The following is a 17,226-nucleotide window of genomic DNA, read 5'->3' on the forward strand; positions in this document are numbered from 1 at the left end:
ATTATAATAGATTCTTATGCAGGACATACCGCAAAACAAATCACAACAAAGCTGGTAATGCACTCTGACATGCAGGAGTAGTAACACCTCCAATTCCCACCACCCACCCAACCCACCAACCTTCTTTCTTCTCCCAGTCCCATACAGATTATGTATACCTGTATTCGGTAACTTAAAGGATTTTTTCGGTGGCTGAAGTTACTTTATGAACATGCTGGAATTTGTCTACATCAGCTCGCGGCATTTTGTATTGATATTTTTGTATGGATTTGTCAAATTAGGTAGTGTTTTGCTCCAGTGTGATATCATCATGGTTAACTGTTATTGCTTTTCTTAATCATATTGGCATCACTTATTCACAAAGGAAACTATTTGTCACTATACAAACAGCTACTAAGTTGCATTCATTTAAAATTATAAATACGAAGTTCATTTACAGCTTAGCAAGTTGTAAGGTTCCATCCAATGATAAATCAGCAAGAAGATTTCCAAGATGAAATTGATTTTCAAGACCACTTGCAAAGATGACATCACAGATCATCCACTCTCTGGAAGAATCAAATGTACAATATTGACCCCAGTGGCCGGAGTGGCTCTCGAGGTCCCTGGCCACCGGAATATCCCTCTAACGAATGTGTGCGTGTTATATAAAAAATAGTTGTTACACACATGTAAAGGGTCATAATGCGGTCTATTTATGCTATGGTTAGCAACAGTCCTCACAGTCTAATAGTCCAATATACAGTCCAATATATGTTATTGACATATACAGTTGGATGATATAGATAGTCCAACTCTATGGTTGTTCCCCATTGTATTCTTGAGACGTTTGGCAGATGAATGTGTTTAAAAACGAGTGGAAGGAAAGAAAGTGACCTAGATCTCAAACTATGCTTACATGCATTTGTTAATGCTAACGGCTATAGGTTATTCCTCTATTATTGCTAGCTCTAGTGGTCATCGGCTGCCCTGGCCGAATCCCATGTCTAACCTATCAGGGCGGGACTGGTGTCAGTGGTTATACAGAGGCAAAACAAGTGAAGTGAAGTATGAGCAAGTTTTGCTATACATTTACAGTTTGTCTACGTGCTGTACCTCATTATTATTTGATATAGTCGACAAAATCGGCGCTAAAGCAAGCAGACTTTCAGAGTTTATCAAGAGATAAAGTCACATTTCTTACGTCATTCCCTTGTATGCAGGCAAATATACAAACAAGGATATTTAGGACCGCGTGGGCGAGATGGCACTTGGATTGGCGCCCTGTATCAGGGCCACAGCCCCGAGGTATAAGGGTTGGTGTTCAGCGCCAAAGATACAGCTCCGATTCATGATTGTATAAATTATGTTAATAGCGGTGTAAATAGATAAAGCAGTCCTTTCTTGGTATCCTGCGTTCCTCGCCTACCGGTAATTTAATGTAGGGCACTTTCCTGTGATGGAGAGAGAGGAAGTTGAGGGTAAGAATGTAGAAGCCTCATCCACATGGTTTGTACCTGTGGCGTACACAGGATTTCAAATAGGTGGGGGGGGGGGTGGAGATGCAAAGATTTAACCCTTCTGATTTGGGTAGGTATATTAATCTTTGTGGTAGGGCAGTCCTGGCGCGGAGGCTGAGTAGTTTAATTATTCCCCGAATGAATGTAGAAGAAAACCTCATACTGGACGTAGGCCTACTGAGTATCCCTGGCTGACGCTAGATAAAGTGGTACTAATTAAGACTGCAAGAAGGGGCATTAATCTATCTTTCTTGAATATTTTCAGTGTGTCTATATTATCTAGCAAAGCAATCCATTACAACACAATGTATACCGCTGTTGTGTACAAGGTTGTTATTTACTTGGGAGTGCACCATGATGGAGGCTGATCAAGAGCATGAACCTCTGATTAGACAAACATTCCAAACCATGTCACATGCGACACCAGTTTTATTGATGTGTTTATGAGTTCTTTAAAACTTCTTTTCATGGGAAACTTACCGTGTCTTATGTAAAAAGCGCTCGATTTGTTGAATATTTGATGACATTGAGAAAGTTGTGCTGTTGTTTTAATTTAGACTGTTATAACTCCAGTTAGGTGGCTGTGATCTCATATCATGGGCCGTAGTGATTTTAAATTATATTTCTGTCGTTTTGAATGTTGCCATAATCAATAATGAACAAAACGTCAGCATATTTGATTGGTACGTTGCTGTTTCCCTTTTGTGAGTGTTCCATATACGGTTAGCAAACTACTTATCTACTATACAAATAGCTTGTGTGGGTATATATCATGCAAAAGGTTAAGGAACTGACGTTTCGATCCTACAGCAGAATCGTTTTCAAACTTGAACTGAAAAGAAAACAGACTTCAATGACACAATAAAACAAAGCAGTAGCCGAAAACTTTTTTGGACAATTAAACAATGCACTGAGAGTAAAAGAAGATATGCAGAACAAAAGAAGAGAGATAGAAGGAAGCAAGGAATCGATAAATAGGCTACAGGAGATGAAAAGGCCGGGGTGTGTTGTAGGTTTAGAGGGACAAAAGGTGCAGCTATATCCGTTGCCCTCTCTTCACAAATCACGCATATTCCTGGAACTTCACCTAGTACCCGACAAAAGAATAGTTCCTTTCATTTGCAATGATGTTCCCATAGTAAAGGGTTACTGCTGGGATGTTCATAATTGTACTAACCTAATCTATAGACAAGACATTTTCAACTCCACAATAATAATGGAACTATCTAACGTTTGTCAATATATAACAACAAACCAAAACGTTACTCATCATGCAATGAAACCTATACCGTACTCTGTTTGTGTTTCCAATACAGTATTTTTATATATATATGCCAATATTTGCAGGTAATGAAAATCGCCTAGTTGAAAGCACCCACGGTATATGCAAATTTCGCATTCGTAGTTATCTTAAAATAGGAACTTAAGGGAGGTGGGGGCATCTCCGAACAATCAAGCTATCACATGGTATGGGGTTGTGTTCAACATGTTCATTAACCTATCTGTATTCTGTGCGTGTATTTGTCCCTTCTGTCACTGTTTCTTGTCAATTAGCCTCTGAAGACGATCCAGCTGCTAGGATCGAAAAGTCAGGTCAACTTATTTTTGTACACTTTCAGATTTTGGGAGCTGCCGGCGGCTACCGTGACAGGGCGTAATACGTTCCGTTGAAATTTAATTCCTCTCAAAAATGTATATTTCTGTACTTTACAACGCTTCAAAGGAACAGCATATATAAGCAAACGCCGAAGAACTAGAAATATCTAAAAACACTGCAGTTTCCGAGGGATTTCCCCCTGAACGTCTGGGCTCTGAGATACAGTGACCAGTCTTATATTTTTAGAGTAAATTATATTAAAGGCATGCCTTTTTCTCTAAAAATACTGCAATTTGCGGGGACTTCACGCTATCCACCGAGCCAAATAACATTTTTCTGTATTAATTGTCGCTTCTGTTGGCTTATCTTTTCGAAACGTTGCTTGCCTGTCACGGAACGGTTTCAAAAGGCTAGTCGGTCTCGAAATTGCTCGATACCCCCGTGAAAATGGTGAATGCACGTAAGCCCATACGCAATAGTCCGCTATGTATCCACTTTTCCAGTATGCTACTAAATTAAGTAAATGACATAAACCGGGAACTTCTTATACAGACGGAACTTAACAGAAGCAACAGACGGAACTTCATTTACCTAGTGATGAAACCATGACCAAACAAATCATAACATGTTTGTTGTCATATGGGGGAGTTTTCCCCTTGCGTCACATTTGATGACGTCATCGAGTATAGTAGAAATTCCAAAAATTTGCATTGTGTACTTACGATACGTAGAAACACAATTCCATGTACCACTGACGTTGATTGCAGTAACTAGTACTATTGTATAGGTTAGGCTGACTTAGTGACTAACTTGAGGATAGGGTCACCCTTCTAAATGAGAGGGCAATAGACAACCTGCTGCTTTGAGGCGTAGTCAAGTTTTTGCAACAGAACCGAAAAAAGAAACCAAGTGATTATTACGATAAACCTAAATTTTCACACTGATTTGTTGGCAGTTAAGAATCTCATCAACGGGGTAGCTACTGTTGTACACATTAACACTGTTATTAACAGTAATCTCAGTTACTTGCCTACGGATCGTTTGTGTACTGACTATAACTTAGGCTAGCCTAGGGCCTGTGTTTCCTTTTCTTGCCTTGCATACTCTCAAAAATAACTGAACTTGCAACTGTACACATTACAGTTTAAGCCTCAACGTTACGGTAACTCGTATAACCATATCATGCAATTGTTGGTCTCCTAGCCCTACATTGACCTAATTATATTCCTAAAATGGAATTCAAAACTTGTGTGACAAGCAGCACTATTGTAGGCTAGGCCTTGTTTCCTCGGTATGGTTGTAACTTGTACACTACCTATATTAAATTAGTTAACTAACCTTACTTTTTAAACAAGAGGTGCTTATGTGTGACAATTCTTAGTACGGCAGATTGTAAAGAATCTCACTGACTTGTATTTGACTGCTAGCCTACTGTGCAAACTTTATAGAATTTTATTTGGAAGTTTTGATTTGATTTTGAGCGACAGTGTTCATTGTGCAGAATACAGAAATCCGCCTACATTATCAAGTAGGGCCTACATCATGTCTTTGGAGGATCCATTCTTTGTTGTGAAGGAGTGAGTATTACTATTAGAAAGCTATTTCGTTTTCTATTTTTGAAAGCTGTCTATTTAATTTGTTTCTTTATTATTCAGACGTAGTTGCATGTACAGTACTTACTTTTCACCAAATTGCTTAAAAAATTTAGCAAAATTGTAGGCTGGTGCCAAGATACGATCTGGCTGATATGATTATGAGATGAACCTTGATTGCAATGTAAAAAGTTTAAACCAGGGTTCTCACTGTGAAGCATTGTTTACACCTGTGGTTCCAATAGTCACTCCTTGCAGTACCAAGCAAAGCACATGAATTTTTTTTTAATTGTAAGAGTGCTTTCAGTCACACACTCATTACATTTTCTCTTCCAGGGAAGTTGAGAAAGCTGTGTCTACCTCAGAGAGCCTTTATCAAAGATGGTGCGAGCTACTTCGTGACACAAGTTCAGTTCCAAAAGATAAATATGACTGGACAACCAATGAACTAAAAAATAGTTTGAAAAGCATTGAATGGGATGTAGAAGACTTGGAAGAAACAATTGATATCCTTTCTTGACAAAAATTGAAAATCAGCTTCTTTTGTGAAAGTTAATATTTTGTAAAGTTCTACTAGAACTCTAACACTTGAAATGACTGTCATGAAAATAGTATTGTGGTAGCTGAGGGAGACAGATTTTGAGCTGCAGTTTATCATGTCTTAAACTACTTGTCAATTTATTCTGGTTCTGTGGGCTCTCTGTTGATCTTACCACTGTGTTTGTGGAATCGACTGGTATGGTTTCAGGCTGTATCTAAAAAGCTGTGAACTTAACACATGTATCATTAATCTTATATTTCATATGGATTCATAGCATTTTGTAAAACAGAAGATGTAACCTAATGTGTTCACTGAATAACAGAATTCAATCACAGGTAGTACAGTAGTTGCAGTGTGATGCTCTAGTTGGTACTACTAAAGTTGTCTACAGTTGTAAATTTTAAGCTGAGGTATAAGATGTACCATTCATTGGATGAATCATATGTTGTACTTTTTCTTGAAATATTTTATGAGCAATTAGTTACATTTGCTGTATTTAGAAGAAGTAAGATTAAATCTCTACCCTCCTTAACTTACGTCTTGTACGTATTGTTGAAGCCAATCCAAGAAAATTCAAGATAACATCAGAGGAGCTTGAGTCAAGGCGAAGATTTGTAAGCAACACAAAAAGTAGACTAGAACAAATGAAAGAGCACATGAGTAGTCCAACTATCAGGTCAAAGCAAGAGACTATGACAAGAAAAGTAAGTATTAATATTAAATATTGTTCATAATGTGTACTGTAGGCTGTACTTGTAACCAGCACAAACATCTGTGCAACTGTCTGATTAATATACACAAGTATCAAGAAAGGTATTAATACTAAATATTTCTCATAATGTGTACTGTAGGCTGTAGCTGAAGCTTGAAGTGTCCAGGTGCTGCAAAGGGCTCCTGCTTTAGGAGTGGTGTATTAACATGATAATGAATAGTTAAATTCACTCTAGAATTTGTGCATTACTTTTTTTTAATAACTCCTTTTGTCAAGTTTGTAACAATCATATAGCACAGATAACATGCATGTTGTTCCTCACTGAATTCTCTACCAGCAATTATGTGACTAATTACAGGCGTCTCATATCCTAGTACTGTACAGTCTGTCATTGTTAACTCATACTAAACATACTGCTTGTCTGTGCAGGTTAGAACATTGCTGAAGTTTGAGTATATTTAGACCAAAGAACTAGAAATGGGAAAACAATGTCATGCTACTGTAAGCCAACTGAAGCAAAACTAAATTTGGGGCCCTGTGTTACTGTATATCCATAAATACAGACCTCTTTAGGGACACATTTATTACAGCCGAAAATCGCAACAGTATTTGCTCTTTGTGTATTGTAGCGTGAATTCAATTTATACAAAGGTACCATAGAACATGACACTACCACCTGTGCACTATGACAACTGTGTGTTAAAGTGTAATGTGAATATTATGTGAAATGATACAGTAGCTACAGGTAGTATAAAATAAGAACAAAAACTGCCCTGTTTTACCAGGGGTACTGTAGGACCCGGCAGTTTGTACCTCGACAAGGTAAACATATATTAATGAAATTATTAACTCGAGCTGTATTCTGCTGTAATTCCAGATTCAGGAATAATTCATGCAAGTAATATCTATTGTGGTCTTAGTTGTTTGTCAAGAATGACACATATTTGGATGACCAATTTTAAATTGAGAGCATCTACCAGAAACAACCTATTATATTAGCAATATTAGTAGAGCTGTTATATGTTCAATGAAAATATCAACAGTGTGTTTTTGGTAGCCTGCCAAGGGCCAAAACTGCTCAGTTTTTGATGATGTGGTGTTTATCAGACAGACGTTTCTTGTTTTAAATATTTGTAAAGTGCAAGGATATTTTACCATACTGTATAGGAAACAGACTGCCCTACTGCAATATAAATGAATGCAATAATTGCAATTCCGTAATGCCAAGGAATACTGTAGCTGTTGAGATATTAACCCATGTTTAACCTTCCCTACCATACCATTAATGACATGTCCCTACAGTATATTGAATCTTTAGGTAGACGCCTTGACCTACTGTAGTATGAATCAGCAGAGAGACACTGTGGATGCAAGGCCTTTGCACCATTCAACCACATGGGCTCAACATGCAGGAAGGAGATGACTAACTTTTCTTCTGTTCCCCCCCAACCCCCCGGCCCCCTCCATCTCCCCTTGTTCTGGTGTAAGGAATTATGTAGCACTTAATGTGCCATAGGCTTAATTAATCTACATTGTACAGTAGATGCTAAATTGTACTTTCTAAAATCTTCTTTTTAACAATTTACAATACAGTACTGTTGATGTTGCTTCTGTTGATGTTACTTCCGGTCATCGTTAATTTTTGTATTGCTTATAATTCTATTGGTTCATTTCTTGCACCACATGGCAGGTATTGCATATATGTAGTAGTACAGGAAATTGTGTGCAAGTTGGCAGATCCCAAGTGTGACTTGAATGCTTTAATACTGTCTTACAAATGTAAGAAGACTGTCATTAGTTGTGTGCAGGATGTGCAGGATGGTATTTTTCCTATCAATCGTTTCATCACATTTTGAGTTTTGACCATAATCTCATTATTGGGAATGTTAAGTTGTTGGCATTGTTTAATCACACCTTTCATTTTCCTAATTAAATTGTCTTGTCTTGTTTTCTACGTAGACGCTCTTTTCAAATGGACCAAAAAGAACAAAAGGAAAGTATACCAGGCTGGAAAATGAAATGGAAAATGAAAACCAAAGATTTATAGAAGACCAGGGCCAACAACAGCAGGTAAGGAGACCTCTAGAGGTATTGTTTGTGTTTAGTGGACAGGAAACAAAGAAACCATAGATCTGTATTAAACATGTTGCCAATGTAATCATTAATGAATGGTTATTATGAATATTAATTTAGTTCCTTTCTATATCAGACACCGGCAGATGATCTGTTATAATTAATGAATGGTTGTAATGAATATTAATTAAGTTCCCCTCAAGAGCAGACTTGCAGATGAATAGTAATACATTGTTACTGTGTCATTAGGGCTATAAATAGTTTGATGTTTTCAAATATATTTTTTCATGTTCATTTTGAGGAAGTGAATATGCAGACTGTGTGCTAAACAAAGCAGTTCAGCCTTCTCATTTCATGAACTCTTTGCTGATGATTCAATTTATAAAATGATTCTTTATTTTAGGTTTTTTTTTATTTTTTATCTCTACTTACTTTAATATTAGGCTTTTATGTCAATTCTTTTTATTTTTATAGTAGTGGACATTGCTTTGATTCAAGATTTCTGAGTTTTTGATTCACGTTAATGTAATTTCTGATTTTCAGCTGATAATGGAGGCCCAGGATGATCAGATGGATAGGGTGGCAGATAGTGTGACAGTACTCAAACATATGGGAAAAACTATTGGCAATGAATTTGATGAGCAGGCTGTGTAAGTAATAGATTTAATGTAACTTGTAATCAAAATGAAAGGTTAAGTCAAAATGTGTCAAACTTGAGATGAACAATTTAAGACCCATGTTCAAGTGAGACACATAAACACCTTGAAAAGAAAGTCACAAATACAGAAATACACTGAAATGGGTGAATACGAAACAAAGAGTTGTTTTTGTTAGCTCATTCAATGTGCCACAGTCTCTCTTGTGTTCATTCCATAGCTCTCACCATTAATATTTCATACTGCAAACAGTATGACTGAGTATGTACAAATTATAGCTGTGATTAGGATAGAATTAGCACCAAAAACTTACTCAAAGCTGTGAGACATATGAACTCAGTAGCACAGGATATCCTCTGTTTCAGCCTCAGGAAACTAAAGAAACTAACAAACTATTATTTCCATACAGTATTATTCCACTGTCAAATAGTATCATTGCAAGGAACGTGATCACCAAATTGAATTTTGAGTAGACTGTCGTAAGTGTGTAACCATGGTGACAGCTTTTGACACCTTCTAGTTGTAATCTTTAATTGTCTCAATTTATTTTAACCAAAGCTATCTACTTTTAAAATCATTCAAAGTAGACTTAAAGCTTGTAACTGTGAAAACCACATCCTCACAGCATTTAATATTGCAGAGATGTTAAATTTTATAACATTTAGTGATATTTTGTAATTGCATCTGGCAACAGCAGAATGGATGATGTCATCAGGGCACTTCACTTGAAATGTCTTTGTTTTTCTTTACAATTTGTCAATCATTTAATCACAAACAAAAGGAATATTTCTACAAAAAAGTTACATTTTGATGACATTCTAAGTACAGAGAACTTTGACAGTTACCTGTATGCAAACATTCCAAATGTATCAGGTTTCAAGAATAAAGTCAACAAGAAGATTATAATAGCCCAAGTATAGCTTCCAAAGAGCATTAACCTAGATGACATTACAGAACCACTACTGTTATCCAACTTCCTAGAGTAGTTGAAGGTTTAACCAATCAAGGTTACCTTCTATCAAACATATCTCAAGTTAGGGGCATGATAATTGAGATGGGGTTATCAAATAGCAGTTTGGAATATTTTTCTCTTCAATTTAAGTGTAACGTTAGCCATATCACCAGCTAATTGGCTATGACGTGGGTCCTGTCTAGGTAGTACGAGACAGTTAAAATATATGTACACAACTAAACACGAAACTGAGAAGGGGTGGAACTCTTTCTCATAACTATTAACTATATACGACATTGTGCGTCGGCTGAGACCCAATCCAGACTACTCGAGCCTCAGCTCCTTACCATATATATCTAAGACACTTAACAACGAACACACAATAACACTAACACAATTACCAACATAGCTGAGATGCATACAACTACAACAACGTGCAAATTAACATATACAAAGAAAATAACAATACGATGGTATGCCAACATCGCGTGGCTATAACAATAACATTAAAACCAAAGGAATGGTGTGCAATCTTACTCTTACATAAGTTTCACATTGTTGTCACCAAAATACCTCATTAAGTCTAATTAATAAGTAAAAACATGTTTTATTAGATTTTGTCAACCACTGTATAAACAATATGTAACAAAGTTGAAGTATTAAATTGAATGTTATTCTTATTCTGTTTTTATATAGAATGTTAGATGAGTTTTCCACAGAACTGGAGAACACAGAAACCAAACTTGATTCTGTGATGAAGAAAGTGGCAAAAGTTACAAAGATGTCAAATGGTAAGTCCGTTCCTATTTCTCATACTGACAGTCTAGACTAAACTTTGACCTCTGGAGGGCTCCATTCCTGTTTCTCATACCTATAGTCTAGACTAAACTTTGACCTAGGGCTCCATTCCTGTTTCTCATACTGACAGTCTAGACTAAACTTTGACCTAGGGCTCCATTCCTGTTTCTCATACCTATAGTCTAGACTAAACTTTGACCTAGGGCTCCATTCCTGTTTCTCATACTGACAGTCTAGACTAAACTTTGACCTAGGGCTCCATTCCTGTTTCTCATACTGACAGTCTAGACTAAACTTTGACCTAGGGCTCCATTCCTGTTTCTCATACCTATAGTCTAGACTAAACTTTGACCTAGGGCTCCATTCCTGTTTCTCATACTGACAGTCTAGACTAAACTTTGACCTAGGGCTCCATTCCTGTTTCTCATACTGACAGTCTAGACTAAACTTTGACCTAGGGCTCCATTCCTGTTTCTCATACTGACAGTCTAGACTAAACTTTGACCTAGGGCTCCATTCCTGTTTCTAATACCTATAGTCTAGACTAAACTTTGACCTCTGGAGGGCTCCATTCCTGTTTCTCATACCTATAGTCTAGACTAAACTTTGACCTCTGGAGGGCTCCATTCCTGTTTCTAATACCTATAGTCTAGACTAAACTTTGACCTCTGGAGGGCTCCATTCCTGTTTCTCATACCTATAGTCTAGACTAAACTTTGTCCTATGGCTCCATTCCTGTTTCTCATACTGACAGTCTAGACTAAACTTTGACCTCTGGAGGGCTCCATTCCTGTTTCTAATACCTATAGTCTAGACTAAACTTTGACCTCTGGAGGGCTCCATTCCTGTTTCTCATACCTATAGTCTAGACTAAACTTTGACCTCTGGAGGGCTCCATTCCTGTTTCTCATACCTATAGTCTAGACCAAGGGCTCCATTCCTGTTCCTCACACCTACAGTCTAGACTACTCTTTGACCTAGGGCTCCATTCCTGTTTCTCATACCTATAGTCTAGACCTATCTTTGACCAAGGGCTCCATTCCTGTTCCTCACACCTACAGTCTAGACTACTCTTTGACCTAGGGCTCCATTCCTGTTTCTCATACCTATAGTCTAGACCTATCTTTGAGCAAGGGCTCCATTCCTGTTCCTCACACCTACAGTCTAGACTACTCTTTGACCTAGAGCTCCATTCCTGTTTCTCATACCTACAGTCTAGACTATACTTTGACCTCTGGAGGGCTCCATTCCTGTTTCTCATACTGACAGTCTAGACTAAACTTTGACCTAGGGCTCCATTCCTGTTTCTCATACCTATAGTCTAGACTAAACTTTGACCTCTGGAGGGCTCCATTCCTGTTTCTCATACTGACAGTCTAGACTAAACTTTGACCTCTGGAGGGCTCCATTCCTGTTTCTAATACCTATAGTCTAGACTAAACTTTGACCTAGGGCTCCATTCCTGTTCCTCACACCTACAGTCTAGACTAAACTTTGACCTCTGGAGGGCTCCATTCCTGTTTCTCATACCTATAGTCTAGACCTATCTTTGACCAAGGGCTCCATTCCTGTTCCTCACACCTACAGTCTAGACTACTCTTTGACCTAGGGCTCCATTCCTGTTTCTCATACCTATAGTCTAGACCTATCTTTGACCAAGGGCTCCATTCCTGTTCCTCACACCTACAGTCTAGACTACTCTTTGACCTAGGGCTCCATTCCTGTTTCTCATACCTACAGTCTAGACTTATCTTTGACCTAGGGCCCCATTCCTGTTCCTCATACCTACAGTCTAGACTTATCTTTGACCAAGGGCTCCATTCCTGTTTCTCATACCTACAGTCTAGACTTAACTTTTTCCTAGGGCTCCATTCCTGTTTCTCATACTGACAGTCTAGACCTATCTTTGACCTAGGGCTCCATTCCTGTTCCTGATACCGACAGTCTGGACTTAACTTTGTCCTATGGCTCCATTCCTGTTTCTCATACCTATAGTCTAGACTTATCTTTGACCTAGGGCGCCATTCCTGTTTCTCATACCTACAGTCTAGACCTATCTTTCACCTACATGTAGGGCTCCATTCCTGTTTCTAATACCTATAGTCTAGACTTAACTTTGACCTAGAGCTCCATTCCTGTTTCTCATACTGACAGTCTAGACTAAACTTTGGCCTAGGGCTCCATTCCCGTTTCTCATACCTATAGTCTAGACCTATCTTTGACCTAGGGCTCCATTCCTGTTTCTCATACTGACAGTCTAGACTAAACTTTGGCCTAGGGCTCCATTCCCGTTTCTCATACCTATAGTCTAGACCTATCTTTGACCTAGGGCTCCATTCCTGTTTCTCATACTGACAGTCTAGACTAAACTTTGTCCTATGGCTCCATTCCTGTTTCTCATACTGACAGTCTAGACTAAACTTTGGCCTAGAGCTCCATTCCTGTTTCTCATACCTATAGTCTAGACCTATCTTTGAGCATAGTGGTCTAATTATGTCATACTTTGAGTTGCTTAAGTCTTACATAAATACTTCAAGTGCAGTAGTCTGATGATGCCATATTTTGACATTTGATGAGCTTTGAGGTTTTATTGCTGCATAGCTTGGAAGTTCTTGCAGTTTTCAGGTAATCATGTCATCTGATATGAGACAGTGGTTAGCTTGTCCAGTTGAATATATTGCTGGTGCAGAACTTTGAAAATGAAATAATGAAGAATTATTTCTTTTTTTCTTAGATAAGAGACAGTGGACAGCCATCTTTGTCCTGATCATCATTTTATTCATCGTCCTTGTCCTCTTCATCATCCTCTGAATCACCAGAGGAGTAAGACATCACTGATCTTCCTCTTCATGACCCTCTGAATCACCAGAGGAGTAAGACATGACGGATCTTCTAAATGTTGCTAAGAGAGGAGATTTATCCTTACCATCACAAAGGCAAGCCAATCATGTGTCTTTTAACAAAGAACAAGTTTACAGTAAGTGAACAAGAACATGCAGAATTTAGAGAGAAGTTAAGAGAAAGCCAAGAGAGGTAACATGTACATGAGGTAGATATATATGAGTGGCTATACCTCCTACAGTGTGGGAAGCAGTCCTCACCACCGTATCCCATTGAACACCTCAGGATGGTGTATGCATGTGACTACAAACATGTGGTTATCATCATTACGTGTACAGCAATGTACAATTATTTTGAACACTGAACGCTTCAAATTTTCCCAGTTATGTGAGAAATTTAACAATTTTCCATGCAGTAGTTTCTTTGAGAAGACAATGGTGTGGGATGAACTTACAGGTAGTAGTAAGGAATGCGAAATAGAAAGTAGTCTTTGGGGAAGGGATTTGTATAATGGGAGAGGGTGGGGGATGGGGGGGTGTGTATACAGCATAATAGCACTTCTTTAGTCATATTTAACCGTTATTTAGTTTCTTTTATTTTGTGTAGTATTCGTTGCTAGGTGTGTCCTGTTAATAGTTCTATCAGACAGTTCATTAACCAGCATACTGCATATTGAAAACATAGCTTTGGCAACCAATCATGAGTCAACAAAGTTTGTAACATTGTGGACTATTTGGATTTGATGTTACCAGGGGGTGGCAGAAGTTGTGGGAGGGAGAGGGGAAGGGTTTTGGGCCAGGAAGCCATCACACTGTTTCATGGAATTAAGGTTTCTCTCTACATAACAGACAAAGACAGAAGAAATGCAAAGAGATGTGTTATTAACATTTCTTTCATTTGCTTTCTGTAATGAATGTCTTTATTACTTTCACTTTTAACAGCCTTGTTACTATGGTGGATTGTAAATTGTGGTGTTCATATTGTTGTTTTTTTAGTTTCTTTTAAATTATTAATTTTTGTATCTTGCTCAACAATGTTACTCTGTTACCCTGGACACTTGTCTTCTCATCAGCAAGTTAATTTATAACATATCTTCCATCTGCAGAAGATAATAACATTCCTCACTTTTTAACCTTGGAAAAGTATCCCTTCTTTACACACTTCATAAATTGCAAGAAATTTGCTGTCACTAAATTTTAGACAATTCTGAATGATTGCATCTGGCCACATTATCATCACATGTAAGTATTGATAAGTCTCAGAGTATGTAGAACTGTTATTATTTAATGTTTACAGCACTTGGAGATATTTTGAATTTCAAAAACATTTTCATATGTCTCCTTGAATTCTAAGCGGTGGTTTTATCTTTACACTATTATCATGATAGTGTTTTATTTGCTGTAGAGTTTGACATAATCATATTGTTTAAAGCAGAGTGTCACCATACATTCTGTGGTTCTAGCAGGGTGTTGCTGTAATCTCTGGGATTCTAGTGGGGGTGATGCTTTTATCTCTCTGGTTCAAGCAGGGTGATGCTTTGGTCTCTGTGATTTGAGCACACTGCTGTAATACTAGCAGGGTGTTCTCATAATCACTGTCGTGCTAGCATGCAGTGGTATTATGTAATCACTGTTAGGTTGCTGCTATAATCTCTGTGATTTGAGCACACTGCTGTGATACTAGCAGGGTGTAATCATAATCACTGTTGTGCTAGCAAGCAGTGGTATTATGTTATCACTGTTGGGTTGTTGCTATAATCTCTGTGATTTGAGCACACTGCTGTATTCTAGCAGGGTGTTGTCATAATCACTGTTATGCTAGCATGCATTGGTATTATGTAATCACTGTTAGGTTGCTGCTATAATTTCTGTGATTTGAGCACACTGCTGTGATACTAGCAGGGTGTTCTCATAATCACTGTCGTGCTAGCATGCAGTGGTATTATGTAATCACTGTTACTGTAGGTTGTTGCTATAATATCTGTGATTTGAGCACACTGCTGTGATACTAGCAGGGTGTTCTCATAATCACTGTTGTGCTAGCATGCAATGGTATTATGTAATCACTGTTACCGTAGGTTGTTGCTATAATCTCTGTGATTTGAGCACACTGCTGTGATACTAGCAGGGTGTTTTCTTAATCACTGTTGTGCTAGCATGCAGTGGTATTATGTAATCACTGTTAGGTTGTTGCTATAATCTCTGTGATTTGAGCACACTGCTGTGATACTAGCAGGGTGTAATCATAATCACTGTTGTGCTAGCATGGAGTGGTATTATGTAATCACTGTTAGGTTGTTGCTATAATCTCTGTGATTTGAGCACGCTGCTGTGATACTAGCAGGGTGTTCTCATAATCACTGTCGTGCTAGCATGCAGTGGTATTATGTAATCACTATGTTAGGTTGTTGCTGTAAGCCTCCATATAAGCTGGCAGTTCATGGTTTAAAAGGTTCTACTTTTGCTGATTTCAGGATTTTACCAGATGCAAAATAAATGAACATGTTTAGTTTCCTTTGGGAGTTATGTAAATTTGAGTAGCATATGTCTTGTATATGCCAGTAAAGCAATTATCTACCGATGTGTATCACATTTAAGATTTGTTATTCTTTCTTTTCTCGCCTTACATTGCAAAACATAAAATCTATGATGTTTGGCCATTCAGCCACATCCTTGCCTGTTATGTTATGTGAAATGTTAATCAATTATGTTATGGCACCCAGCTTAGTCATTATTAGTTATGTGTCAAAAGAACTACATCAAAAGATTTCATCAAAACCAAACACCAAAAAAGTCACGTAGACAATGAGTTGATTTATAAAATGGCATCTCATTGAATACTAACCGTCATAGCTGAATTGTATAGAAGATTATTTAATGGTATGTATATTATGACCAGACAGCCAGTCAATTTACATTTGATGCTGTCTAAAGTGATATGTATTGTTTTTGTATTTAATATGGTCAAGGCATGTGTCATTAGATATGTACTGTGTCTGGTAAAGTAACATCATTCCATCATTTCCTCAATTGATTGCAATCAGGAGAATATTATTATATCATATCATACTGAGACTTTGTGGTCATCTTAAGTTGATAAATTGATATTGCAACTCATACTGTTTATGACATCATTTGCTGATATTTGAAAATGGGAATGATAATGAGGGGTTTTGGGGTGAGGGGGTGGGGGGAGTAGGTTGAGAGGGAGACAAATTGATTACTTCAATGCTGCTTTCTGTTAAGGAGATCAAATTTGATAGATTGATGAAGCTACAGTACTTCTACTTCTGTGAATGTAGTTTGCAGCAGACACAAGGTTCCCAGTCTCTAAAGAGGCGAAGGATTTTGCTATATTTGTTTTAGCTCTCAATTTAATTTATTAATTTATTGTTTTGGGATGTAACTTGTCTGTGTATGTCTATGTCTGAATGTGTTATTATGCAATTTTATGAAAGAAAGTTATAATAGATGCGATGTAAATGGTAGCAATTATTTATGACAAATTTGACGATAGATGATACCATGTCATGTATGGTACTTTTTCTGAAGAATAACAGTTTAAAGTTGGTTTTATGAAACGAACTTGCCAGGAATAAACTTCCAAGTCAATAAATGGTATTCCATCCAAATTCAGTTAACAATGACTATATTTGTGTCATTTTTAAGTGTCCTGCTGCTTTACACTGGGTGAGGATAGGTTCAGAGAATAACACTGGGTGAGGATAGGTTGAGGATATAAAACTGGGTGAGGATAGGTTCAGGAAATTATACTGGGTGAGGATAGGTTGAGGGTATAACACTGGGTGAGGATAGGTTGGGGGTTTAACACTGGGTGAGGATAGGTTCAGAGAATAACACTGGGTGAGGATGGGTTCAGAGAATAACACTGGGTGAGGTTAGGTTGATGGTATAACACTGGGTGAGGATAGGTTGGGGGTTTAACACTGGGTGAGGATAGGTTGG

General features: G+C 37.7%; 2 protein-coding genes across 2 annotated transcripts; one reads left to right on the forward strand and one right to left on the reverse strand.

The window, feature by feature from the left end:
- The first annotated feature begins 3,831 nt into the window (after positions 1-3,831).
- LOC139963591 (syntaxin-6-like) lies at positions 3,832-16,896 on the forward strand. The gene is made up of 7 exons (XM_071964477.1): positions 3,832-4,673; positions 5,025-5,194; positions 5,776-5,933; positions 7,901-8,011; positions 8,558-8,664; positions 10,319-10,413; positions 13,155-16,896. Exons 1-7 carry the CDS (start codon positions 4,639-4,641, stop codon positions 13,229-13,231), a joined length of 753 nt encoding a protein of 250 aa, XP_071820578.1. The 5' UTR covers positions 3,832-4,638; the 3' UTR covers positions 13,232-16,896.
- On the reverse strand, positions 10,424-12,989 carry LOC139963579 (uncharacterized). Its single transcript, XM_071964457.1, has 3 exons — positions 12,977-12,989; positions 12,542-12,938; positions 10,424-12,433 (listed from the first exon to the last, which is right to left on the reverse strand). Exons 1-3 carry the CDS (start codon positions 12,987-12,989, stop codon positions 11,908-11,910), a joined length of 936 nt encoding a protein of 311 aa, XP_071820558.1. The 3' UTR covers positions 10,424-11,907.
- Positions 16,897-17,226: the final 330 nt, after the last annotated feature.

The sequence above is a fragment of the Apostichopus japonicus genome, chromosome 22 (assembly GCF_037975245.1).
Source record: "Apostichopus japonicus isolate 1M-3 chromosome 22, ASM3797524v1, whole genome shotgun sequence".
Lineage (NCBI taxonomy): Eukaryota > Metazoa > Echinodermata > Holothuroidea > Aspidochirotida > Stichopodidae > Apostichopus > Apostichopus japonicus.

Bases quoted from the DNA above. Each gene is read 5' to 3' on its own strand.
- LOC139963591 (XM_071964477.1), top strand. From the start codon at position 4,639: ATGTCTTTGGAGGATCCATTCTTTGTTGTGAAGGA. The intron at 5,195-5,775 runs ATATCCTTTCTT...TACGTCTTGTAC, and splicing joins AGACTTGGAAGAAACAATTG to GTATTGTTGAAGCCAATCCA. The intron at 10,414-13,154 runs GTAAGTCCGTTC...TTTTTTTCTTAG, and splicing joins AGTTACAAAGATGTCAAATG to ATAAGAGACAGTGGACAGCC.
- LOC139963579 (XM_071964457.1), bottom strand. The intron at 12,434-12,541 runs GTCAAAGTTAAG...ATGGCGCCCTAG, and splicing joins AAACAGGAATGGAGCTCTAG to GTCAAAGATAAGTCTAGACT.